The 27,883-nt window shown below is 40.6% G+C and overlaps 1 protein-coding gene and 1 long non-coding RNA gene across 2 annotated transcripts in view; one reads left to right on the top strand and one right to left on the bottom strand.

The window, feature by feature from the left end:
* Window positions 1-27,883, bottom strand: part of LOC127413283 (uncharacterized) — a 50,292-nt gene that overhangs the window by 8,867 nt on the left and 13,542 nt on the right. Inside the window, exon 2 of the long non-coding RNA XR_007892562.1 lies at window positions 647-760. This is a non-coding gene — a long non-coding RNA (uncharacterized LOC127413283). The remainder of the gene's footprint in view (window positions 1-646; window positions 761-27,883) is intronic.
* The window catches only part of LOC127413267 (vascular endothelial growth factor receptor kdr-like), a 90,405-nt gene that overhangs the window by 50,358 nt on the left and 12,164 nt on the right, over window positions 1-27,883 (top strand). The window contains exons 19-28 of the mRNA XM_051650248.1: window positions 14,305-14,418; window positions 14,522-14,610; window positions 14,689-14,842; window positions 15,449-15,546; window positions 16,411-16,533; window positions 16,966-17,077; window positions 19,106-19,205; window positions 23,974-24,079; window positions 25,640-25,758; window positions 26,552-26,630. Of these exons, the coding sequence (XP_051506208.1) occupies window positions 14,305-14,418; window positions 14,522-14,610; window positions 14,689-14,842; window positions 15,449-15,546; window positions 16,411-16,533; window positions 16,966-17,077; window positions 19,106-19,205; window positions 23,974-24,079; window positions 25,640-25,758; window positions 26,552-26,630 (1,094 nt within the window). The remainder of the gene's footprint in view (window positions 1-14,304; window positions 14,419-14,521; window positions 14,611-14,688; window positions 14,843-15,448; window positions 15,547-16,410; window positions 16,534-16,965; window positions 17,078-19,105; window positions 19,206-23,973; window positions 24,080-25,639; window positions 25,759-26,551; window positions 26,631-27,883) is intronic.

Below are 27,883 nucleotides of genomic sequence, written 5' to 3'. Positions count from 1 at the left end.
AGGCTTCATTTTTGTTAACATTAGTAAATGCATTAGGTATCATGAACTAACAATGGACAGTGTATTTTTTTTTATTTATTTTTTTACAGAATTTATAAATCTTTGTTAATGTTAGCTTACAAGAATAGAATTGTTCATTGTTAATTCATGTTAGTTCATGGTGCAATTTTAAACTTTTGATTTATAAAATCTATTAGTATATGTTGAAATTACAGCACGTTGCTTCCTACTGTCTCCCTTAGGACGAATCGCTTCTATTGTTCTCCTCATTTGCATAAAAGCGTCTGCCTAAATGAATAAATCTAAATGTAAAATACTTGCATAGATCTTGTGCTAAAGAACATTTGAGCCCTATTTGCCATAAGTCATACATACAAAGTCAATGAGCATGGCTATTTTAGTATTTTCATGCAAGCATGCGCAAAGTCTGGGCGTTTCGTCAAGGGTTTGGCGAAACTGCATGCACAAAGCGCAAATGGGCTGGGTCAAGTGCAATTTAACTCTGACTTTCTTCTCCGGCACTATCTGCGTCCTATTATATAGTCCATTCCATGTCAAGCCCCAGTGATATAAACAAAGACAGCACATTCATAAGAAGTTGGAAGTGTGTATGCAATGAATTAGAAGAATAGAAATATGGACTTACGTTCTTTTGTGCATTAACTGCATCCCTGTTGAATGTCAGGCATATTTCTATGACAATGACGCTCCTTTTTCACGCATGGAAAATCTGGTTCTCATCAGGATTTGGATTTACGCTCTGTTAAATTATAGAGAATGTAAGTATAATTAATCATTTTCATCTACTTACACAGTGATTGTATCGGTACATCACTTCTACTAGTTGATTTTGAAAAATGTAATTCATTTATTGAAACACGAAAATTAAACCAAAAATATTTCTAAATTCAAATTATACTTAAAACAAAACAAACTATTATCAAAATTATTGTACATATAAACATAATAATCATAATTGAAAAGGAAACCATGATCTTAAGATAGTTTAACACAAACTCATAAATATTTGATATGAAATAAGCCGATATCAGCATTTCCTATGACCTATTTCTCATGCAATACACCCCCAGTTTGCGCACCTACACCAACAGATAGCACAAACACTTTCACTTTGCGCTGGCACGAGAATTGCGCTTAGAATTAGCACTCTCACAAAAATTGTATAAGACATTGCATTGCATGTGATAAATAGTTTAAGGTAGCTACAAATATTATGCTGTTAAATCTCAATATAAATTTTCTAAACTGCTTAATTGACCTAACTTCACTTCCATCAAGTTGTGTGGGGGTGGGGTTTATAAAGTGTAATCTGCTGTCACATCACAATCGAGTTGCATTGTGGGATATGGAGCTGCCTGAAGCATACATCAGAGTAGACTCGCTCCCACGGTCAAAATCGAGGGGTTGAGGGTCTGTTAACAGAAAATTCCCTCACTCACTGAACGAAGTGGAATGGACTTCCAAAATAGCGCCAGGGATTCCCCTGAGGGGAAGTGCTTAGGGGAGTTAGCGAGTTGATGTTAAAAGTGAAGTGGAACACAGCCTAGTGTGTTCTGTGCTGTCGCCATCAGCTTCATCCACATGAGTTCAACAGGAGTTTGGAATACTCCTTATTTCCAAGGATGAAGAGACACACAGAAAGAATGATGCATTAATTATAGGATTGCCATCAGGTTAGAGGCTTTACTCATGTACTTGTTCTTGTTAAAATGTCCCGATAGTGACTCCAGCCAGGTCTCCTAAGCAACCAAATTGGCCTGGTTGCTAGGGAGGGTAGAGTCACATGGGGTTGTGGGCACTATAATGTGGTTCGCTCTTGGGGGGGAACGTGGTGAGTTGTGCATGGATGCCGCGGAGAATAGCATGAAGCCTAAAAAAGAAAAAAATAGTCCTGATAACTCACATCATTAAACTGAGCAGAGAAGCTGTTGTGCGGGTGGCTGTAGAGTTTATTGAGTGCGCACAGAGATACGTGAACCTTGGTTCCCTGAGATGAATGGAATGAGCTATTGCATTTATTAACACATATGGGGAGTGAAGACCTAGTTGAAACCTCTCTACAATAAAGCCAATATTCTAATATTGGCTATGGTGTTTGAGCCCTGCCTATTTTGGTGCGAAACTGTCCGCTATAAAAACAGGTGCACAAACACATATATAAGTATATATATTTGGTCAATGGATAGCAAATGCTCTAAAGAGAGAGGACTTGTGAAGAGAGAGTCTAGGTTGTAAAACCTTGCGAATGTGTTTTGAGAGGACCAACCTGCTGCAAAACATATGTCCTGTAAGGACACACCATTCATCCATGCCCTTGAGGAGGCCATGCCTCTAATTGAGTGTGTTTAACACCAACTGGGCAAGTCTTACCCTGCGACTCATAAGCCAGGGCAATTGCATCGACAATCCAGTGAAAAAGTCTTTGCTTGGAGATGGACATTCCTTTTGTGCGTCCTCCATAGCATACAAAGAGCTGATCAGACAGTCTGAACTGGTGAGTACGCTCAGCGTATGCGTGTAGTGCCCCCACAGGGCATAACAAATGCAATTATTGTTCTTCATCTGAATTAAAAGAAGGCCTGAAGGTGAACCACCTGTGCTCTGAAGGGCGTGGTTAGGACCTTAGGCACATTGCCTTTTCTGGGTTTGACAGTGGCTCTTGAAAGACCAGGGCCAAACTCCAGACATAAATTGTCGATTGATAGTGCATGTAAGTCACCGACCCGTTTTACTGAGGACAGAGCCAGCAGTAGGGCGATCTTAACAGAGGGTATGCGTAAATCAACAAGAGGCCGGCTGGAGAATCCAACAGAGTGGCTTTTTCCTTATCACATATTTCTGTGAGGGTCAGGCATATATGTCGATCCAGAACTGCCAGGTTGCCAGTGGACTTGCCGATGGCCTGCACAATGACTTTCTTGGTATGCAGCGCTAAGTCTGTAGCAGTGCGGAGCTCTTTGAATGTCTCTGGATCTTGGCTTGAAATACTAAGATCCAGAGACTGATCCAGCCTGTCCTACTACTGAGTAAGCTTTTCCCACCAGTGCAGACATTTGTCGATACGGTTTGGAAGGATGTATGGGGCGTGATTTCCACGGCCTGTTACTCGCTGGGCAGAGGTGTACTGCTACCGCCTCCTCCACAGGGTGTAATTGGGCATAACCATTTTCTTCCCTGTGATCCACATTAAAGAGGATGGCGTCACTGCGTGAGCGCGCCGAGAAGGGAGCACGCCAAGACTCGGGGAAGAATGGGGCAGTTTGCGGTACGCTGCTGTTTGACGGAGACCGGACTGCAGGAACCATTCATCGAGGCGAGACTGTTCAGGTTCCTCTGGGGGAGACCACTCAAGGTGAAGCTCTTCGACCGCACTTGTAAGGACACGGAGCATCTCCCTCGCTTTGGGGAGAGGCGGCAGCATCATCCTCTCACCACTCGCCTGATGCAGCGAGAGATATGACTTCGTCATTATTATCCCCAGCGTCAGAACCGTTGCACGAGACAAGGTCGCCTGCTCTTTCTGAAGGTCAGAGCTCATCTTGTACATAGCGTATCAGAAAACATGCGCTTTGGAGAGATTGAGGGGCTCGCGGGGCGTGTGCCACCACGAGGACCACCTCAAAGTCATCCTGCTCGAACTCGCGGCCCTGCCATGCCTCCTCGTCTGAATCCTCGGGTATCACAGAAGAGGCTGGTGGGAGGGCGTGTGAGGCTGAATCATCCCTCAGAACGAGGGTGATTCACGAGCAAAGCGTCTTGAGATTCATGCCCTCAAAGTGAGGACAGTCTGTCTCCATGAGAGCTGACTCTGCGTGGGCGCAGCCTAGACAGTAAACACAGCTCTCATGCTGATCTGACGGCAGGATGTGCCTCTCGCACAAGGAACACTTACGGAACGACATCTTTAAAAATGAATATATATTTATATTTATATCACACAATATACAATACACAATATACAATTGCTTTCTAAGGATACACAAACCCTGTTGAAGTGCTGCGGGGAATCAAGAGGCTGAGGCCCGTTCACCAGTGAAGCGTCAATCGGCAAGGCGGTGTGATGTTCGCCGGAGCACTGCAGGGGAGCGGAAAGTCTTCCCAAGAAGATTCCGCACGCTGACTCGTGTATATCAACGGCGAAGGTAGAAGGCTTCTAGACAATAGATGATCGCTGTCTTGAGGGAAGAAATTCTGAGGAAATGGTGTTTGTACACCTGTTTTTATAGCGGACAGTTTCGTGCTAAAATATTAGAATATTGCCGTTATTGTAGAGAGGTTTCAACTAGGTTGTGTAAGAAGGCACTCGCCATATGCATTAATAAACGCAATGTCAAGTGTACTGAGTCATAAGGGAACCAAACACACGTCCTCTGTAGCACTGGGAAGTATAGTCAATTGGTTTGTTCTGATATTTCATTGAAAAATTATTCACGGGCTTCCCAGCGCCATTTGAGTGAGGACACACTGTAGAGAGAGCGCTTAAAACACTTCAGCTTGCACATAAGCGCCTATAATTGAAGTGCAATAATTTTGATCAAATTAAAATAGTATTTGCAACGCAAGTAAAAGCAGAACAGAAGCTATAATTGGATAGCTATAAAAAAGTAATTCCTTGAAAACTAAAGAGTACTTTGTTGCATCACTTCATAAAAGGAAAATGTGATCTGATTCTGATTATTGTGTTGGGTCGGTTTGGGAGGGGTGGTTAACCGGTTTTACAATTATATGCACATTTTATTATTATGCAACAGCACTGATGTAAAAAATGCATATCATACAACAATTGTCTAAACGTCTAAGTAGACATATTTCTGAGGGATATGTGGACCTGAAGGGAAACCCTATAATAAGAAAACTGATAAATACACACACACACACACACACACACACACAAAGGAGGTAATAAGAGATGCTTCAATCTAGGGCACAACAATGCTTATGCGCATCCCAAGCTCAGAGATGTGCTTAAGTGTATACAGAGTGCTTTAAAAGTAAATGTACAATTATTGTGGGTGCGCAACATGTTCAAGGCATTAACAGTTTTTTCTTCTGCATCAGTATATTAAAGCAATCCATTGTCTGTCAGACACCCCAACATAAAGAATCAGCAACAGACTCTAAATACTGTCCACAGTACCTTACAAATAAACCTTTGGGCTATGAATAATAATGGGAACATTACTTACAGCAGCAATGTAAAGTCATGCCTAAATCATGACTAAAACTGACATTTATTGTTGAATGCTGTGAATTTTTACAGAAGCAATGCTTTACTCGCTGATAGTAACTACACGCAAATGCACCACGCGCTGTCTGCACGCTTAAACATTACAAAAAGTGGCATTTTTAATTCATCATTTTAAAATCAACACAGCTAAAAATATTAAACTTACTAGTTTGTTGTTGGACGACAAGTGGAGCATCCTGTCCCATTTGTAGAATGTGTGTCTTTCTATGACTTCTGTCTTCAGTCAGTCATATAAATGCTTCCAAACAGCCGATTTAAGTCGCTTTTTTTATGGATATGAATCTGGTAGATCGAATTCCTCTGTTATATTTTGGAATTCATGTGTTTAAGCTTCAGTTTCACGTGAATTGAAAGTTCACGTTCAGTTCGTGACACCTGGCATTAAAGCACCACATGACCACTGTCCGTAACATAGCAACAGCTCTAGTACCCACACAGGCACAAGAGTTTTCACATTTAGGCTTACAAAATCTTTTATATATTTATACATTATATCTAATATTTTTGCCATGTGTAAATAAAGCATTTCACGGTTTTTAATCGTGGAATCTAAATTCTTACGGTTAAATTAACTGTGATATTTGTAATCGCGGTTAATAGTAAAACTGTATAATCGCATCATCCCTAATTCAATGCATCTCTTTTTTTATTTTATTTTATTTTTTATTATATAGATAACAAAGAAAAGCAAAACATATATATACAGAATTAACGTTTAACCCCACTATTACCCCTCCCAATCCCCAACCCCACCCTGACCCTTAACAACATCCCTGTGGTCACAAATGATTATAGACACACACACACACATACACACACAATATATATATATATATATATATATATATATATATATATATATATATATATATATATAAAATAATCACACAGATTTAAAACTAAACTTCTCTCTCCACTGCCCCATCCTGAGAGCCCTCCAAAAACACCAAATAGCTGCCCCATTTCTCATCAAATGAATCCCAACTCCCCAGCCTTCTACATGATGCTTCCTTGAAATCCACCTCCCTCCCCATCTCCATGCATCATTCTTGAAATGAGGGCGCTCCAGCCGACTTCCATCCCCTTAAAACAATTTGTCTGCCGATCATGACACTGGTTAGAACCCAATTTTTTATGTGTTTATCTCCTATATTGATGACCGCCCCATCCCCTAAAATACAGAGTCTGGGGCAAAATTAAATTTGAGTGCCCAATACATCACACATAAAACTCTGAACCTTCAACCAAAATTCTTGGATCTTTTTATTTTTTCAATTACATTTTTTTATTGATTTGTAGATATATAACACAACATATATACATTGAATCAACATTTAACATTTAACCCCCACTACTTTCTCCGTCTCCTAGACTCTGAATTAGCAGGGAGTAATACACTGATGCCTCATTACTTTTTCCAAAAGCAGTAATCACCTCTCCCAGGGTATCTGCTGCTTTAGGGGGGGGGTGTATGCTACTCCCAAAAATAGTACAGGTGGCGCAGCTGTAAATACCTATAGAACTGAGATCTGGGAATCCCAAGATGTTGAACCAAATTTTCACACAACACTCCACTCTCATATAGGCCACCGAGTGTAATAACCCCCCTCACAATCCACTCTGACCAGCAGAAAGGGGACTTATTAATACATAATTTGGGGTTCAGCCATGTGCTCGAGGCAACATTTAAATAAATGTCCGAATTAAACACTCTGGACACTTTTGTCCAACCGAGTGCAAATGCGAGATAACGGGGTGTAACTTAACTTCTCCTATTAGTTTTATAGAAAGGCTTTGCTATGGCGAAATAGGGGCAAGAACTTCCTGTTCAATACAATCCAGGGAGGGGCTCTCTTAGGTGGAAGTGACCAATGAGCCAAATGTCTGAGCCCGAATGCATAATAATAAAACAAATTCTTAGGTAGGCCTAGCCCACCTTTGTCAATCGGCCTATGTAACTTATTGAAATGTAATCTAGGATGCTTACCATTCCAAATGAAGGACTTCGCTTTGCTATCAGATTTCTTGAAATAAGAGAGGGGGACATCTACAGGGAGAGATTGTAGCAGGTAGTTAAATTTTGGAATACAATTCATTTTAATAACATTAACCTTCCCAATCATAGATAAATGTAATGAAACCCACCTGCCCACATCGCTCGAAAACCTTTTTATTAAAGGGTCAAAATTAACTCTAACTAAATCAGACAAATTTGCTGGGAATAAAATGCCCAAATACTTAATGCCCTGTTTGGGCCAATGGAAGGCACCCGGCTGAAAAGCTGTTATTGGGCAGTACGCTGTCAGAGTCAAAGCTTCGGATTTAGACCAATTGACTCTGTATCCTGAGAACTTAGAAAAGGAATTAATAATTATGTGGAGGCAAGGCATAGATCTAATGGAGTCGGAGACGAATAATAAAATATCATCAGCGTAAAGCAGAAGCTTATGTGCCATACCTCCCACCACCACCCCTGGAAAATCATCTTCCCTTCTTAATGCAGCTGCTAATGATTCCAGGGCAAGACTGAACAACAATGGGGAAAGAGGGCAACCCTGCCGGGTGCCCCTATCCAGAGTAAAATAATCTGAAATTAATCCATTTGTTTTTACCGCCGCTACCGGTGTCTATAAAGTAACTTTTTCCATCCAATAAAAGTATTCCCGAACCTGTATATTTCCAAAATCTTAAAAAGATAATCCCATTCTACCATATCAAATGCCTTTTCGGCTTCAAGTGAGATGACAGCGACCGGAGCCTGATCATTCACCAGTGACCACATGATATTGATGAAATGCCTAATGTTATCAGAAGAGCTGTGGCCACGAATAAACCCCACCTGTTCTATATGTATAAGAGATGTCATAACTTTACTTAATCGGTTAACAAATATTTTTGACAATATTTTTACATCTAGCTGGATCAGGGAAATTGGACGGTAACTCTTACACTCACTTGGATCTTTGTCCTTTTTAGAATCATACTGATCCGGGCTTGCGTCATGGTTGGCGGAAGCTTTCCATTCTTTAATGATTCCTTATAAACTTCTAACAAAAGTGGAGCCAGTTCTGTAGCATAGGATCTAAAAAATTCAGCGGCAAAGCCATCTGGCCCTGGAGCCTTGCCTGTAGGCAAGGCCTTAATTACCTCACCAAGCTCCTCCAAGGTTATCTCAGAATCAAGAGAATTTCTTTGCGCAGTCATCAGTTTAGGGAGTTCTAATGGTTCCACAAAGTTTCTAATATCTTCATTAGTAGACGAAGATGTAGAACTATAGAGATCAAGATAGAATTCTTTAAAAGCATTATTAATATTAATGACCGAGGTAAATATTTTACCACCAGCAGATTTCACTGAGGGAATGGTAGAAAAAGACTCTCTCTGCTTTATATATCTAGCCAAAAGCTTCCCTGCTTTGTCCCCCGACTCAAAGTATGACTGTCTTGCCCTGAATAGCCAAAACTCCGCCTTCCGCGACAAAATAGTATTATATCTGCATTTCAATCGGGTCAATTCTCTGAGGTCATCAGACAACATTCAGTGCTTCAGCTCTGTCTCGGCACTTTTAATATTCCCTTCCAACTCCACGAGTTCTCGTGCATTGGATTTTTTGGTGAATGAGGCATATTGTATGTTCCGACCCCTAAGAACCTCCTTAAGTGCCTCCCAAGACACGCCCACGTGATGGTCACGTGATGCCATGCAAGAAGCAGACGTGTGAGCGACGAGCTCTGCGCACTTTGCTACATTTTTTATTAATTTCATGTTATAATCTGGTGAAATTTGATACACCCAGTTATGCATTTGCAAAGAAGTCAAAATCCTCGGGGTCTGGAGACATTAAAAGACACTTACGTGTTCAGGATGAAAGCCCCAACAGGCCTACAGACCGGGGACTTGATTTGGATGGCGCGGCGGGAGAGGTGATCCAGCGTCAGTTGTCCAACATGTCGGTGATGTTGATGAAGGTTCTTGCTGACTTGGAGGATCTCGCTGTAATACGTCGATCAATTACAGCGATGGAAATAAAATTATCTGAGTTAGTTACAAGAGTGACTGATGTTGAGAGATGAATCGATTGTCTGGAATCTTCGGAGAGGGAATTAACCGCTAATCTGCCCACGACCAAAGTTGATTTGGAACATCTCCTTGAAAAGCTTGAAGATCTTGAGAATAGAAGCCACAGGAATAACATTCGAATTGTTGGAATTCCTGAGCATGAGGAGGGCAGAGATATGGTGAAATTCCTAAATGAGCTTTTCCCGAGTCTGCTCGATATAACAGGCCACAAGCTGGAAATCGAGCGAGCTCACAAAGTTTTGCTGAGGGAGACCGATTGATTCTGGACAGATTTCTGAGATCATCCAATAAAGATCTTGTGTTGCGCCAGGCGAGGAGCAAAGGGACGCTTTCTTGGAAGAACCATAATATTTTCTTGTTCCCGGACTTTGCGAGTTCGACAAGAGAGAAGCGCGATCGGTTCAAGGAATGTAAGAAACTCTTACATCAGCGAAAGATCACTTTTATTCTGATGTTTCTGGCCAAATTGAGAATAGAAACGAAGGACGGTCGCAAAGTATTTACATGTCCCAATCAGGTAATGTCTTTTATTGAATCAATGGGTGAGTAAACCATTGGGTGTTTCTCATGTGAGTGGGTCAACTCACTGTACTTACTCTGGCTTTTGAGGAAGCTTGGCGTCATTTTGGTTTCTTTTTGCTTTTTGCGTTGGCTCTGCTGAGCGGCTGGAGTTTGTTTGTGAATAACACTATCCTTAAAGAAACTTTTGCATTGACGAAAGATTACTTTTGCATTGAAGTTCCCGATCAGTTTGAGAGTGGACACTATGGATGACCGCAAAATATCTACATGCTCACATAAAGGATGTCTTTTATAAAGTTGATGGATTGTGTAAGTTATGGTACATACTTTTATGCGGCCTCCGAGTGAATTGACTCGACCATTCGGGGAACTGGGATGCCGGTTTTGTTTCTTTTTGTATTGGTTCTGCCTAGTGGCTGGAGCTTGTTCTATTGAATAACACTCCTTTGGAACAGCTGTGGATTAATCTGTTCGTTCTTTGTGCTTATTCCTCCTGCTGGCTGGAGTTTGTTTTGTTGAGTATTTTTACGGGACATTGGAATGATTACGTCTTCCGCTGAACTCATAACAGCCGGCTCACTGAACATTCGTTTGTCTGTCAGAGGAATCTGAACGGTTTTATATCAGCTGGAATTTGTTTTGTGAAGGAACACACCTTTGAGACAGTTCTGTGAATGAATCTACACGTTCTTTGTGTTCATTCTTCCTATTGGCTGGGGTTTATTTTACAATGTATTTTCTGATATGTAATTTTGCCTCACAAATTTGTGAGGCAAAATTGAGCAATCCGATGGCAAAGTTGTCATGGGGGCTCGTGGGAGTTCATGGACCGTTTGAGTTTAGAGGGATTTTCGCTAGTTGGCGCTTTCGTGCACAGGGTTAATGCGCACGTTTTTCTTTTTTCTGTTTGTTTTGTTCGGGGGGGAAGTTTGGGGTTTGATTGTTTCACTAATGGGGAATGTGGTCTGTATAATTTTGTTTTTGACACACAATTTATTTTTTCTATTATATCAAAATGTCAAATGTTAATATGAATGTACTATCTCTCTCCACATGGAATGTAAATTGGTTGGGGCACCCCACAAAAAGAAGGAAGGTTATTACTTTTCTTAAACATAAGAAATTTGATATAGTGTTCTTCAAGAAACACATCTCTCCCCGCAGGAAGCTGAAAAATTTGGGAAGATATGGGGTGGACATGTTTTTTTTTAGTACTGGCTCAAGTAAGAGCAAGAGAGTCATTATATTGATTAATAAACATCTACAATTCAAATGTCTCAAACAGACTAAAGATAAATTAGGGAGAGTCATTATTGTTTTAGCTGAAATTCAAGGGCAAAGGTTGATTCTGGCTAATATTTACGCACCTAACGCTGATGATCAGGGCTTTTTTGTAGATCTTGAAGGGATGCTGCAAACCGCTGGCACCCCTCATGATATAATATTGGGAGGAGACTTTAATCTTTTGATGGACTCAGTCCTTGATCACAGTGAAGCAAAAGTGTGTAAACCCCGGATATTTGGATATTTGGAGACTTTTGAACCCATCTGGTAGGGACTAAAATTTTTTTCATCAGTCCAAAAGATTTATTCTAGAATAAATTTGTTTTATATATCCAAATCCCTCATTTCATCTCTTGTTGATTGCTCAATTGGAAATATCTTAGTCTCAGATCATGCCCTGGTGAGTTTAGAGGTGTTGCCATATACAGAGAAAAAGAAATCATATAGTTGGCACCTTAATGTGTCCCTTTTGCAAAATCCTGATTTCCAACAAATGTTAAAGACTGAAATCAATGTTTATATGGAGACCGACTGGTCCTCAGTATCCTCTGTGGGCGTGGCTTGGGAGGCACTTAAGGCGGTTCTTAGGGGTCGGATCATACAGTATGCCTCATTCATCAAAAAAATCCAAAGCACAAGAACTCGTAGAGTTGGAAGAGAATATTAAAAGTGCAGAGGCAGAGCTGAAGCGCTGTATGTCAGCTGATGGCCTCAGAGAATTGACCCGATTGAAATATAGATATAATACTATTTTGTCGCGGAAAGTGGACAGTCATACTCTGAGTCGGGTGACAAAGCAGGGAAGCTTTTGGCTACATTTAGTACATTTATTGGTTGGATTAAGTCACTTTATGGACACCCTGTAGCAGCGGTACAAACAAATGGATTAATTTCAGATTATTTTACTCTGGATAGGGGCACTCGGCAGGGCTGCCCTCTTTCCCCTTTATTGTTCTGTCTTGCCCTGGAACCAACAGAAGCCGTGATAAGGGGGGAGGATGATTTTCCAGGGATGGTGGCAGGAGGTGTGGCGTATAAGCTTCTGCTTTACGCAGATTATATTTTATTATTTGTCTCTGAACCTACTAGATCTATGCCTTGCCTCCACAGAATTATTAATTCCTTTTCCAAGTTCTCAGGATACAAAGTTAATTGATCTAAATCCGAAGCTTTGGCTCTGACAGTAGCCGCTCCAGTAACGGCTTTCCAGCCGGCCGCCGTCCAATGGCCCAAACAGGGCATTAAGTATTTGGGGATTTTATTCCCAGCAAATTTGTCTGATTTAGTTAGTGTTAATTTTGACCCTTTAATAAACAGGTTTTCGAGCGATGTGGACAGGTGGGCTTCATTACATTTATCGATGATTGGGAAGGTTAAATGTTATTAAAATGAATTGTATTCCAAAATTTAACTACCTGCTACAATCTCTCCCTGTAGATGTCCCCTCTCTTATTTCAAGCAATTTGATAGCATAACGAAGTCCTTCATTTGGAATGGTAAACGGCCCAGATTGCATTTTAATAAGTTACATAGGCCGATTGACAAAGGAGGGCTAGGTCTACCCAAGATTTTGTTTTATTACTATGCGTTCAGTCTCAGACATTTGGCTCATTGTTCACTTCCACCTGAGAAAGCCCCTCCCTGGTTTGTTATTGAACAGGCAGTTCTTGCCCCTATTTCGCCATTACAAAGCATCTCTATCAAACTAATCGGAAAAGTTAAGTTACACCCCGTTATTTCACATTTACACTCGGTATGGACAAAAGTGTCCAGATTGTTTAAATTGGACACTTATTTAAATGTTGCCTCGAGCATATGTCAGAACCCAAGAATGTATTGGCAAGTCCCCTTTCTGCTGGGCCAGAGTGGGTTGCTACACTCGGTGACCTATATGAAAGTGGAGTGTTGAGATCGTTTGAAGACTTGGTCATAACATTTTGGGATCCACAGACCTCAGTTTTATAGGTATTTACAATTGCGCCACATGCTTTGTACTATTTTTGGGAGTAGCACACACCCCCCTGAGGAGGCAGATGCTTTGGGAGAGGTGATTGCGGCTTTTGGAAAAGGTCATAGGCATCAGTGTACTACTCCCTGTTAATTCAGAGTATGGGGGATGGAGCTTGAACTTCTGTTAAGAGATTATGGGAGAAAGATTTGAATTTGGTATTGGAGGATGGAGTGTGGACTAAGATTCTGAAAAATGTCAAGTCTGCATCTAGAGATGCAAGGGTTCGCCTTATGCAATTTATCATTTTACATTTATTGGACCCCCTCTAGATTATATTGGCTTGGTCTTAAAGACACACCCACCTGCTGATGATGCCAATCAGAAGTTGGAGACACAACCCATGTTTTTTGGGGATGCGTTAAGATCCAAGATTTTTGGTTAAAGATTCAGAATTATTTGCATGACATTCTGGGCACTCAGATTTTACTTTGCCCCAGACTTTGCATTTTGGGCGATGGGGAAGTTATAAATTCGGGGGACAAATATATAAAAAATTGGGTTCTGACTGGCATGATGATTGGCAGACAAATTATTTTAAGGGGATGGAAGTCAGACGGAGCGCCACCATTTCTGGAGTGGTGTGCGGAGATTTGGAGGGTGGCGGCTTATGAAAAGATGATAGATGGACGGCTGGGGCTGAAGGACTTATTTTTCAGGAAGTGGGGTAGGTATTTGGCAGTTTTGGAGGACTCTAGGGGAAGGGATGAGGAGGGAGACTTTCAGTTTAATTCTGCATGTTTATTATATATTTAATTTTTTTATTTATTTTTATTTATTTATTTTTTATTTTATTGTTTGTGTGTGTGTATTATTTTATGTGACCACAGGGGTGTTCTTTGGGGTAGGGTGGGGTTGGTGTTTGGGGAGGGATGTTAATGAGGGTTAAAAGTTAAATGTTGGTTCGGTGTGTATATGTTGTGTTTTTCTCTGTTGTATTTTTTCTTTGAATCAATAAAAAATGTTAATTACAGAAAAAGAAATGCAACAGCATGCTTTTAGTGAGACCACCTCAACATAACATACACATCATTTTTACAAACATATTTCCAAACAAAAATATTTCCGACCTTGTAAAACATTCCATTGATTAGTTTTTTCTCTTTTCTTCTCCTCTCAATGTCCTGTCTTCTGTCAACAGCGGGAGCTACAAATAATGAGTGGAAAGCTTTAATGTCTGAACTAAAGATTCTCATCCATATTGGCCATCATCTTAATGTGGTCAATCTGCTAGGAGCCTGCACAAAGCGTGGAGGTAAGGACAAATTCAACCTTGATCCTGCCAACGTAAAAATGTTATTCTTTTTTATCTTCTTTTCTCTCCATTTTTTAAATGTGTCATTATTTATTTGGTGTAGGTCCATTAATGATAATTGTGGAATATTGCAAATATGGAAACCTTTCCAACTACTTGAGGAGTAAGAGGGGTGACTTTGTCGTTTACAAGGTAAGTAGTAAAGAATCTTGCTAATTTGAACATTGATGTGACTTGACGCTAAGTATTGACTGGAATGTTTTATCACAGTCTCAGGATGGTAAGGCTCTGCGTTTGAGCTCTGGGTGTGATCTGAGTGAGCTCATCAAACGCAGGTTGGAGAGCGTGGCCAGCACCGGAAGTTCAGCCAGCTCCGGCTTCATTGAAGATAAGAGCTACTGCGACTCGGAGGAAGAGGAGGAAGGTAGTGGCTGAGTGTCTTCCTTCCCTGACCCCTCCTCCCTCTCACCCCTGTCTCATCTCCACCCCACCCTCTCTCCTCTCAAGGCTCTGCTGATTGTTTTTCCCCCCTTAATCTGATAGGTGGCTTCCTCAGGGATTCATAAATACAAGTGATATTTTGTAAGAGCCACTGTCACCCACTGTGCTCAGAGCTTGTTCTAATTTCCTGCCCCCAGTGCAGAGCTAGTCTGCTGCGGGTACATTGGGTTGTGTTGTCCCATGCCTGTTATTTCTGGTTTGATAAACTGTTTACTAAGGTGGATGACCCACCCACAAGCATCCCACTTGAGTATCATTGACAAACCGCACGCTGCAGTCAACGTCTAAATAAAGGATGCATGTTTCATTGTGTCCCTGTAAAGGATGTGCATGTAGTAAACAGCAGGATTATGAAGACAAAGATATTTTAATTTTATTTAGGGATTAAGGAAAGAACATACAAAGGTCTTTATCTTGATAACTTGATAGATGGCTAAGATTTACTGCAGAGTTTATTCTTTTAAAAAATTGCATAACAAAACAATGGTTTTGATTTTGCTGCTAATAAACTTTTACCCTTTTCATGCAGAGCCAGAGGATTTGTATAAGAAAGTGCTCACTTTGGAAGACTTGATTTGCTACAGCTTTCAAGTGGCTAAAGGCATGGAGTTCTTGGCTTCACGAAAAGTAAGGATCACCTCTTTGACGACTACATAATTATTTCATGAAAAACGTAGCTCTAACCCCTGTGTGTTGTGTCAGCTTATTTTGCTCTAATTTCCCTTCTACATTATTACTGTTGTGATTTTCTCTGTTTTATTGTAATAATCAGTCTCGTTATTTTGGCAACACAAGATGTTTTGTCCAAAATTCCAGAATACGCAACCCAAATATTGATCCAGTACTGAAATTGATTGTCTCTTACATGCACTCATTCAAACACATCCAGCAGATTAAATGCCACATGCTAAATATTCGGTTTAATGTTTGTGGTGTAATTTCACCTCAGGTCAAAGTTTCACCTATGGCAGTTCCACATGTTTTACATTATCACAGCTTTCCATCATGTGCTTCATCTGACAGCACACTGCCACACATGGTTCAAATAATACACAAAATCGCATCTTCAACACAAACTATACTTTTCCTAAGCCAAAAAGTATTTAAATTGGGCACATTATATCATGGTTTTACAATAAAGTGAATATAGTTATTACACGGCTCTCTGGAATACTTGATTCTGATTGTTTAGTCTCAGCATTCTGCGGTCATATAGTTGTGTATAATGACTGCTAAATTGTATGTCCTTTGTCCTTGACAACCAATCTCTTTCCTCAATCTCTCAATCTCTTTCAACTCAAATCAATATTTCATGTCCATTTATTTATTTGGTAAGTAGTCATGTCATAAGTCATTATCACAAAATAACAACTCGAGACCTGACCACCCTGTCAGGATTCATTTTACGATAATGACCGTCTGACTGTACATTACCATTCACAAATATATTGCTTACATAATCTTATGGGATCTCTCTTTAAATTCTCCAAGTGTATTCACCGTGATCTGGCCGCACGTAACATCCTGTTGTCCGAAAACAACGTAGTGAAGATTTGTGATTTTGGACTTGCAAGAGATGTATACAAGGACCCAGACTATGTCCGCAAAGGAGACGTAAGTGTGGAATATTATCTACTTTGAAATTGACCAATTACTTCAGATCTGTCACGGTTATATTCTGTAATGAATCGTCCTGTATAAAACACACACTGTGTTTCAAAACAACATAGTGTGATGGACAAGCATGATAAGAATCCAAAACCACTGACATGGTAATGTTCATCTGGAAGAGGATATAATAATTCTGTTGATGCCAAGAGTCTTTGGCATGCTGCTAGTCATTTTAAAAGCCCAAATAATATTATTCTGGTTAATGGTTGTTTTCTTGTGGTCAAGAGTATGCCAAGATGTCATAATGATTATATAATCAAATAGACTGTATTTTATAAGCTGCATGTTTTAAAATTTGAAATAATATTTGGATTGGTTACTACACAGGTGAGGAGGGCTCTAACATGGTACGCTTATTTCCTGCCCTTTTCACAGGCCAGACTTCCCTTAAAGTGGATGGCGCCAGAGGCAATATTTGACAAGATCTATACCACTCAGAGTGATGTGTGGTCTTTCGGAGTGCTTATGTGGGAGATCTTCTCTCTGGGTAAAAACCAAAGCTGTCCTAAGAGAGTAACTCACATCCTCTGCATTCACCTATTCATTTGGGGGACACATACAGCATTACTCCATCATTTCAGTAGATCATAGTGCAGGAACATAAAGCAATTTGGCTTAAAATACTCTCTAATATTTTCTTTTACACTGCTGTCTCTTATCACCAAACATCTTGATTTAAGGGAGATTAGATTATGAAATTATCAAAGAATAATTTCAAGCTTTTATGAATTTTGGCATACAGTTCTTGGAACAATGTTGTCTGCTCTGATGTTTTCCAAAACAACAAAGTGTTGGGTTTTCCTTTCCTTTTTCTATACAGACATCTCCTAGACCTAGACTTTGTTTGTTTGCTTTACTGGTTCGGTGAATTTTACACAAAGCAAAAAAACCCAGACAGGATTCAGCACCCCAATTCAAAGTTAAACACATGGTTAGGAAGGCAGCTCAGCGTATGCTGTGCTCCATCCAAATCAAAAGAACATTAACTTGGATCGTACTCAATCAAAGACACCTAGCAGAACACTGGCAGCTCATGAGGTGCCCTGCCCTATCAATCTCTTCATGATGTAGCGGGCAATAACTGTCAGTTTCTGTTAAAATTTCCTTAAGGGAAAAAAGGATTGCATTGTCAGCTTAAAAAAAACAATGTTCATTCTGCTAGTACAAAATCAGTGAGCTTCGGCAGCAGTGTGTTTTTTAATCTTCAACTGAGGTCGTAAAACAGAAGAATCACCTCTCATTTAATCAGGTTTCCCTCCCAACTGGTAATGCAAACCCACAGTTACCAGTTTACCATTCAATGTAAATGTTAGCCCCCTATATGAAAATGGTTATATAACCTTTAATCATATATTGTGAACTATGGCTTTGGTCCCCTTGTAAAAGCTCTGCGATTCTTCAGAATAATTCCAGTGTTTGTCTGGTCTGTCTGTCAGGGACCATTTTTTAAATTTATTTATTTTTTATGCAAGTTTCTAGGTAATTTACATGATTTTTGAAGATATTTACCTGAAACACTTATACCTTCTCTTGAAACATTGTATTTTTATAAGGTTGATTTCTCTGCTCAGCTATTTATTCAACATTTGTAATGAAATATCTTTTCTGAACCAGAAACCACAGTAAAATTCCCCAAACTCTACATTCACACTGTTACTATGACGGATGCAATGAATCCTGTGTGGGAAAATAGTGGGGGGGCCATTTGCATGTTAATATAAAGCAACTTTAGGAAAACAGCTTATAAATAATACATTAAAAAATGATATTCTTAGGACTTGACTGATGATTTGGAGCTGTCACTAATACTGAGTTGCCCTGACCTAGTTGGTGTCAAATAGATGAACATGAAAAGTTTAGAAAAATGATTATTGCTACTTGATATTGACCATGGGATGAAAGTTTGCACCGCACCCAAAGTACACTCTCAAGCTTTGTGTTGTGGATTTGGATTTCTCGTCCCTGTTTTTGTAGGCACTCCACATATACTCCAGACTTTTCCCAAAGTTGCAGGAGATTTAGAATGCTATTAATGTATTTGTTTTTAATGACTACCTAATCTATGTCAGAGGGTGGTTTAGATTATAGTTTAAGGAAAAATTGACCCTTTCTGAGATTCATTTTTTTCTAATCCGCTTACTTTTGTGGTTATCAGATATTATTTAAAGGATTTCAGTCAAGTACAGGAAAATATTATTTCATGAATCATGATTTTTGCAAGTGTGCAGCAAAGTCCCAACAGTAACAAGTCTGCAAACTCATGCCATCTTTGTCTAAAGCTGTTTACACCAGAAACACTACTGAATTATAAAGTTTCCAAGTTTAGTCGGCTGTCTTCATCAGCAGACCAAAATGCCCCTCTCATGCTGATTGTGATTTATCCAGCTCTTTTCCATTGATCTCTCTTTGCTACCAACCCACTTCACAGTTAAGTGAGTTTCTTGTCAGGCCCTTTGAAGTGGCCAAAGCTCTGAAAAAGTCTTGATAACCCCATTTTTCTCTTTCTTCTCCCCAGGTGCCTCCCCTTACCCTGGCTTACACATAGATGAGGAATTCTGCTGCCGATTGAAGGAGGGCACCAGGATGAAAGCTCCTGAATACTCCTCCTCTGAAATGTAAGTATCGCTCACTGATGTCAGACAGTCCTGATTTGAAAGTGATTTGTCAACAATGAAAGTAATTCTTGTATAGCAATTCAAAGATGTAAGAACTAATTCAGTACTGGGGGGAAAGAGTCGACTATTGAATAAACCATTTAATCGACAAATAATCTGACTATTGTGGCATCCCCCTCAAAATCTACAGTGGTTACAGTCCTTTAACAACTGCTATACTGAGTATGCTGTTTACTTTGAGGAGGTGAAAAAGTATGTTACAGACTGTAAGTAGATGTGGCTTGATTCACATACCACTGTACCGAATGTATATGTGAATTTTTAAAGTGTTTCTTTACTTAAATATTTGTTAGTAGATTTTTTTTCTGTGTAATGCCAGAAGTTTTAAACAAACTAAGTGAGCATAAACGGTACTTCACCTCTCTCTATAACCCCATACAAAACACTTTGGGGTTATTAGCAGATACCTTCTCTCTTGGGAAATAAAATCTGCTCCTATCATTACAGTTGAAAAGAGAAAAAATATCTAATTTCATTGCTTTGAAAGAAGACTGAAGCCCTAAATGGAAACAGAACAATTATTTGCTGAGTGGAAGAAATGGAGAGCAGCTTCTGATTGGCAGCTAGTTTATAGTGCAGTTGATGTGTGCTAGGGATTCATTACTAACTTGCACCAATGCAGCTGAAATTGAAACTCACATTAAAGGCTTTGACCTACCTTGGCAGCACGGGGTGGCCAAACACAGTGGCAGGGCCCCTGGGCATCAGACAGGGAAGCCCACAGGCAAGAAACTCCCATTGAGCCAAAACAAAATCAAAAAGTTTTCAGATGTAAAAATATATGAGAGAAGGGGTCATGATCAGTTTTAAATGTGGAATGGAAGTGGTGTAGACAACTTCAGATTACGGTTACCTTTAAATGGGAGAAGAGAACTGAATCGCCTTAGTATAAGGGCGTAGACTGAGAGAGAATATATAGGAGAAAAGCCTTCTGTGCCTGTTTTCAATCAGAACCCCTACTGCTGTCTCCTAAACACTGTACTTAATTTTTGTTTCAAAACTGTGGGCTCGAATAGGATGGTCATTTTTCATATCTGATATATTGTAACTGCATCACATATGTTCCTGAATCAACATCCTTGTAGTCCTGGAACAACATTCTTATTAACCAATCAGATTTTAGGGTTAGGTTTAGGGTTAATGTTAAGGTTAGGGCTAGGGCTTGTACACCGTTCTTATAAACCTATTATTTCCCTCTAATTTTAGGTATAGGTTATGGTTAAGAGGAGGGATGGGGTTAAGACCATGAATCTTTGAAAGGAATGTTGTTCCAAGAGCATATCTTACATGGCAAAATAATGGTGACCTCATACGTCAGTGTCTTATACATTTGGAAACTTGAACAGAGCATTTATGTTTTAAAACGTAACATAATGTGAGTTGCCTTACATTTGCAATCACACATGCCAGGTCTAGCCAATTGGACATAACAAGTGGTCATGGAAGATGGTATTGGAGATGACCTGCAAAATGCAGTCCAGATCTCAGGGTTTAAATGTTGGGTATCTGGTTGAATGCAGCTCTTCTAATCACAGCCTTCTATCCTCAAAATCCGATCCGATCGCATGTGCTCAGGCAAAATGCATGGCTGTTTACACCTAGTTGCTCAAATGTGTCTCCTTTGACCACTTGTGTTCGGATTTCAAGGGGAGGATCTCTGTTTCATGCCGACATACATCAATCACTGTCATTGTGTTACTCCATGATAATAAACCATGAAAAAGCCAGAAAAGACAAGCAAAGCGCAAACAAAACTGGCATGCTGTTTCCCTAGATGCAGTTAAAATTTTATATAAGCACAAACGCAACATTTAAAGCAAAATTGCCCATTGTTTTAGTGGGTTACTTGTGTTAGTTAAGCTTCAAATGTGCATGCTTCTCATCTGTGTTTCTGTATGTTGATATCAGATGCGCTGAAGAAGATCTGTGAAGTTCTTGTATGTATCTCATATGTTTTCCAATAGGATGTTTTTTATTTTTAAGCAGCACATACCCGGCAAAGTTTAAAACTCTGTAGCGTAGCTTCACTGCTCTCTGCGACGCATACAGGATGGAAAAGCTTTTACACCTCAAATGTGATGTGATCACATGCATTTTTGACTACCTCCGTATGTGGTTTTTGTGATCCAATCACAATATGTTTTAGACCCCATTTAGATCTGTATTTAGCGCTGACCACTTATGATTGAATCGCCCGAATTGCATCTTAATACCAGGTGTAAACGGTGTTCAAAATTCTTTCCTTCAGCTTCAAAGAACTTGTCAACTAACATTGAAGATAAGGGTTAATGTAAAATACTGCATCACCTGCCTTTTGTTTTGGAGGAGGTAGCACTGAGAACACATATGCCACTACGTGTGCCATTCTTCAACAGACTATAGACATTGGTCAAGTTATGTTCTGACTGAAGGGTTAAACAGTACTTTATCCCTGACCCTGAGAGTGGCCCTGACCCAACCTTCCCTATTGTGAGCTATGAAAATGATGAGGGGCCCTGGGTAGCTCAGCGAGTATTGATGCTGACTACCACCCCTGGAGTCGCAAGTTCGAGTCCAGGGTGTGCTGAGTGACTCCAGCCAGGTCTCTTAAACAACCAAATTGGCCCGGTTGCTAGGGAGGGTAGAGTCACATGGGGTAACCTCCTCGTGGTCGCGATTAGTGGTTCTCGCTCTCAATGGGGCACGTGGTAAGTTGTTCGTGGATCGCGGAGAATAGCATGAGCCTCCACATGCTGTGCATCTCCGTGGTGTCATGCACAGCGAGCCACGTGATAAGATGCGCGGACTGACTCTCTCAGAAACGGAGGCAACTGTGACTTGTCCTCCACCACCCGGATTGAGGTGAGTAACCGCGCCACCATGAGGACCTAGTAAGTAGTGGGAATTGGGCATGCCAAATTGGGGAGGAAAGGGGAGAAAATAAAAAATAAAATAAAAATGTAATAAAAAAAAAAAGGATGAGGGAGGGAAAGTAGTAAATCTGCTCCGTTGGTCTAGCAACTCTTAAATCAGGAATTTGACCTGCTAGAGTCATCTGTCCAGACTGATTCAACCTCTCAAGAACATACATGACACCCCATTCATTACAGGAAGGACTGGTTCCCATGCAGGCTCATGAATAATCAATAAGTTGGACTAAATGCCATAGACCCTTTTTAAATTTCTGGGTTTGAAACACGGAGACCATAGCAAATGTTATTTTTGTGCTCCCATTTGCTCCAACAGCAAAAGATTAAAATCCACTCTAGCGTTACTATGACTTTCCAAAAGAGGAAAAACATAGAGAAAGATAGAGTAAGACAGTCAAAAAAGAGAAAGGTGCCAAATTTACTTGAAAACCCATCATAGTAGTGTTGACTAGTTTTTTAAATTAATGCCAGAATAATATAACACAAAGAATTATATCATTTTCCACCTTCAGGCCAAACTGTTCTAAGCATGGTGAGTAACAGTTCCAGTAGCATTATTTCAACATTTCCACTTCCACAAGGTTTGGTACAGTAAGATTACAAACCATTCCCAGCCCTGATTTCTCATCAAGGTTAGCTAACCGTATTTAGGACAGAGAACCATGCTGCTGGAACTGCTTTACTGATGTGTCAACTCATGATTGGTCACTTGCCAAGTCAATCCATTTTAATTACGATTTTCTAGCACCACAGTGGAAAAAGAAACAGTACGTACAGTGTCAACGAACACGTAATGGTACGGAACAGCATGGTTCAGCAATGGAAACTGCTCGGTTCTAAATTAAGGTGGAAATTTGCCATCACAGTCTGTGAAAAGTGTCCATTGGCTTCCGTTAATATACTTCCTAATTTGTCTCCATGAAAACTACGCCATAAGCGTGATCGCAGCTTTGAGGGGATACAGAGCATCCTGGTGATTTGAGGAGACTGATTTGAGGAGAACCAACAGGTTGCCATTTTTCTTGACTTCCTGTTGGTGTAAGGAGTTGCTCCATCTGGATTCATTAAAATAACCATTTTAGAAGTCCAGCTTCCTCCATCTAATCTTCTCCACAGCCCACGAGATGAATACCTCCTCTCTAATGACTACTGAATCCAAACCCAGATGTATTTATTAGATAATTAGTTTAAGGAAATAATGAGTCATCAACTAGTAGTCATTTTTCCCTTCTCCAAATTGCCCTATGTTGTGCTAATCAGAAGGAATCAGGGAGCTTCATGGGTAACCGGCTTTGTTTATTTAAGGAAGGACCTGTGAGGGCAACACCACAGTCTAAACGGGATAGAGCTCAATCATCGCCCATGATCATTTACTCAAATACTAGGTCGGTGCATTGATGCCCCAGTGTTTCACAGCTGAAACTTAGCCTTCAGTTAAACTTAACCATTGCAGGCCATTTCAAAATCCAATAAAGGATCTCAGACGTCTCTCATGGGGAGAGATGCTGACAGCTCATCTAAAGTAAGAGGAAGTTCCTCTCAACAAAAGCATTCACACTGAGAACAGTGTAAATGAAAAAACTCACCCTCACTCCCCATGTCACGCACAAACTATTACTGATGACTGGACATAATTGGATAAAGCCACATTTTCAGACAGAACCTAGAGGTCAGGGCAGAGAGTATAACTCATGAGGTTTTGGGTAGCAGTGGAAGAACTGCAATGTTCATTATAGAATAATATAAGGAAACTTGTCTTTACCTCCAAATTTATGCTTGTGTACATGTGTTGTCAATAGATATCAGACCATGCTGGACTGCTGGCATGGAGAACCATCCCAGAGGCCCACTTTCACAGAACTAGTAGAGAGGCTTGGAGATCTGCTTCAAGCTAGTGTGCAGCAGGTAAGTGCTGAAGATAACCTGTGGGGTTCACTTCATTATTCTTGAATGTCTTTCCCATAACCTTCATTTAGAATTTAAATACACATTGTAGGAGAGACTCAAACTACAGCAAAACCACAAGTATTTCATGGGATGTGAGATCCTTTCTACCACTACACAGGGAAATTATGTCATACTGTCATTGCAAACTCCCTTTAACAATTAGTCACTGATGCAGTGAATGAGTCACCTGTATTGTGAAATTGGCACGGGTAACATTGCCGTTGTTTGGAGAAATAAACAGACAATATGAAGAGGGAGAGTTCAGAGTGACTGTAAAGGGGATTTACTAAAATTATGCAAGGTCACCAAACTCGAAAGTAATGTGTATTGTATGTTACAGCAAAAACAAATGCAACACTAGAACAATATACACTCACTGAGCACTTTATTAGGAACACTATGATCCTAATAAAGTTCCCGACGTGGTCTTCTGCTATTGTAGCCCATCCGCCTCAAGGTTCGACGTGTTGTACATTCCAAGATGCTATTCTGCTTACTACAATTGCACAGAGTGGTTATCTGAGTTACCGTAGCCTTTCTGTCCACTCAAACCAGTCTGGCCATTTTCCGTTGACCTCTCTCATCAACAAGGCGTTTCCTTCCGCAGAACTGCCGCTCACTGGATGTTTTTTGTTTTTGGCACCACTCTAGAGACTCTAGAGACTGTTGTGAGTGAAAATCCCAGGTGATCAGTAGTTACATAAATACTCAAACCAGCCCGTCTAGAAACAACAATCATGCTACGGTCGAAATCACTGACATCACATTTTTCCCCATTCTGGTGGTTGATGTGAATATTAACTGAAGCTCCTGACCTGTATCTGCTTGATTTTATCTGCATGTATCTGCATGATTTTATGTATGATTTTATGTATGATTTCATGCACTGCTGCCACATGATTGGCTGATTAGATAATTGCATTAATAAGTAGTTGTACTGGTGTTCCTAATAAAGTGCTCAGTTAATGTATTTGCAAACACAAATCCTGTGTTCTTAGTTATACCTAAAATATTAAAACCATTACAAATTGTATTTCATAGACCAAACAAAAAAATGTGTCCTCTGTTTAAATGCTTAAATAGTGCAACTTGCATTTTGCACTGGGCTAATCAGCAGGATTTAAAGACAAGAAGAAATAGATACAAAATCCATAATCTCAGTTTAACTTTTGATGGTTTGTTCTGATACATTTGCTTAGTTCAAACACGCATAAGAAAGGAAAGTGACTAATTGATAATATGGTGAGAAGAGGACATATGGTCTCTCTAAAAACTACTCACCAGATCAAAATGTACTCAAAGCCATCTGAATTGGAAGCATCCAAACTACATCTTTCTCCATCTCACTTAAAGAACCAGGATTAATGGGCTTCTCAGACTGCCCCAAATAACATCATTCCCAATAAAACATATTCACACATTCCCCTGCAGATTTCTGTAGAGATTTGTAATAACAGATGTGTAGTGATGTCACTGTTTTAAAATAGACAGATTATTTAAACACTTTTTGCCTCTCAGGAGGGAAAGCATTACATCCCAATCAACACCCTGTTGACCAAAGACGATCCCTCAAACCCGGGCGCTACAGAGGAGACCTCTACCAGACCTGTCTCTCTTAGAGACTCAGGGACGGCTTGGTAAGATGGCTTTATCTTCAGGGATTAATAAAACAGTTATGTCCTTATACTTATCAGAGTCGTGTACAGAGTAGCTACCATGATTCAAATATAATCTCCAATAGCCCCCTTTTAAACTCTGATGGCCCAGTTGATCATAAAGTTCTTGTTTGTTCATTTGTAGAGAAATTGTGCATATATACTTCATTGTTCATGAGGACACCTTAATGCTTTTTAGGACATTTCCTCTATTGTTTTTTGTAAATAAAGTTGTTCCCTACACATTCTGGTTTCCATACATTTTCTTGTTCCAACCAAACATGCACTACACCTCACCACAGCGGCCTTCAGTTGAGCACTTAGTGCATGGCAAAGGGCAAAGGAAAAGCACTGGATTTTGATAAGACTTGCTCACCGTTAGGCACATGGGAAGGAACCTCGTAGCATTAAGGGCCCCTAAAGGAATTTCCTCTTTTACAACAAATGCAGTTTTTAGGATTTATGCCTACTTAAGAAAATATTTGTTCAGCTCTTGTATTTCCACAGGTCCTGCATGTATATTTATAGAGAATAGTGTTGAAATACTGCAATGCCTATTGTCCCTAAAGCTGAATTAAAGAGCTATCACTTTACTCCTTACTTTTTTATTTAATTAAATTTAAATAAATAAATAAAAACTATGCAGCACAGAACATACTTCTATAAAACTGCCATACCACACACATCCCTCAAACTCTGGTGTGTTTCATATATTTGTTATGATGATGATATCATGATACTGAACTGATCTGAAGTGGAATATTTGATGTTTCAGGAACATCAAGATCCGCCCAGCAAGTGTGAAGACCTTTGATGAAATAATCCTGGACAATGGAACTAACAAGATCCATGAGGTGACAAGCTTCTTCCTCACAAGTAACCATGACGTTCCCTATCTGTCACTCACTCGACATTGTGTCGATGTAGTGACACTAGGGGTCCCTATACGAAACGCCACAACTGGCTGAACTGTGTTACGTGAACTGGTGGTGTTTGGTGGGCAGACTACTGTGTGCCTCATAGCCAGCACACCAGGTCAACACGTAACCTCCCCCAACATAGTTATGAGTGTCGAATGGCCCTTTTTGGGGACAAGTCAACTACCCAAAAGATAGAGACAGGCTTAACCCAGTCGTGGCCTGTTTTCCCCTTCTTTTTTTCCACTCCCTAAAAAAGAAGGGGATTATCGGGCTGGGCCGCCAGGTCTAGTCGGGGGGTGTCCCTCCCAAGGGGAAGACAACACAGAGACCACACCTCGCCCAAAGGGGGGGGGATATTTAAGTGGAAAAATACGTCACATGGTCTTTCCAACCATGTTGGGAGTCTTCAAGGTAGATCCTGCCCAATGGGGGAGGAGTTACTACAAACATGGAGACTGGGGCAGAGGGGCTCTGCCCAAGGAAGATGCAGTTTGCCATCAGGGAAACAAATTAGCGGAAGATATATAATCGCATGGGGTTAGCCTTACAGGGAACCGCCACATGCGGAGCACCTACCCCAGAACAGGGCTCTTAGTTAGCGTGTGTACTGGGCTGGCAGCGAGTCTCTCCGAAAACTCGACTGCCACAGGGCTCGGAGGAAGTCAACCAGGGAACAAAGTTTGTGAACACTACTGGGAATTAATGACGCACATCTTCAGCTCCAAGGGAGGTGGAAAGCGCTATGTGCAAGCGATAAACCCAGCCAGCTATCCCGGGCTTATCCGCTTGTGTTGCGTGCCACTACCTGGGACAAAACCGGTTCCACCCGGAGGTTGTAGAACCTTGCACAGGTGTTGGGTGTTGCCCAGCCCGCTGCTCTGCAAATGTCTGTTAGAGAGGCACCCCTGGCCAGGGCCCAGGGAGCCGCTACACCCCTGGTAGAATGGGCTTGTAGCCCTACCGGGGGCGGCATGTCCTAGGTGACATATGCCATAGTTATGGCATCAATGAGCCAGTGGGCGATCCTCTGCTTGGAGACAGCGCTTCCTTTCCGCTGTGCACCAAAGCAGACAAAGAGCTGCTCGGAGATTCTAAAGCTCTGCGTGCGATCCAAATAGATGCGTAAAGCGCGCACCGGACACAGCGACGACAGGGCTGGGTCTGCCTCCTCCTGGGGCAGCACTTGC

Source organism: Myxocyprinus asiaticus, chromosome 22 (genome assembly GCF_019703515.2).
Source record: "Myxocyprinus asiaticus isolate MX2 ecotype Aquarium Trade chromosome 22, UBuf_Myxa_2, whole genome shotgun sequence".
Taxonomy (NCBI): Eukaryota; Metazoa; Chordata; class Actinopteri; order Cypriniformes; family Catostomidae; genus Myxocyprinus; species Myxocyprinus asiaticus.
The sequence above is the reverse complement of the archived record's forward strand: the minus strand, read 5'-3'. Positions and strand labels throughout refer to the sequence as shown.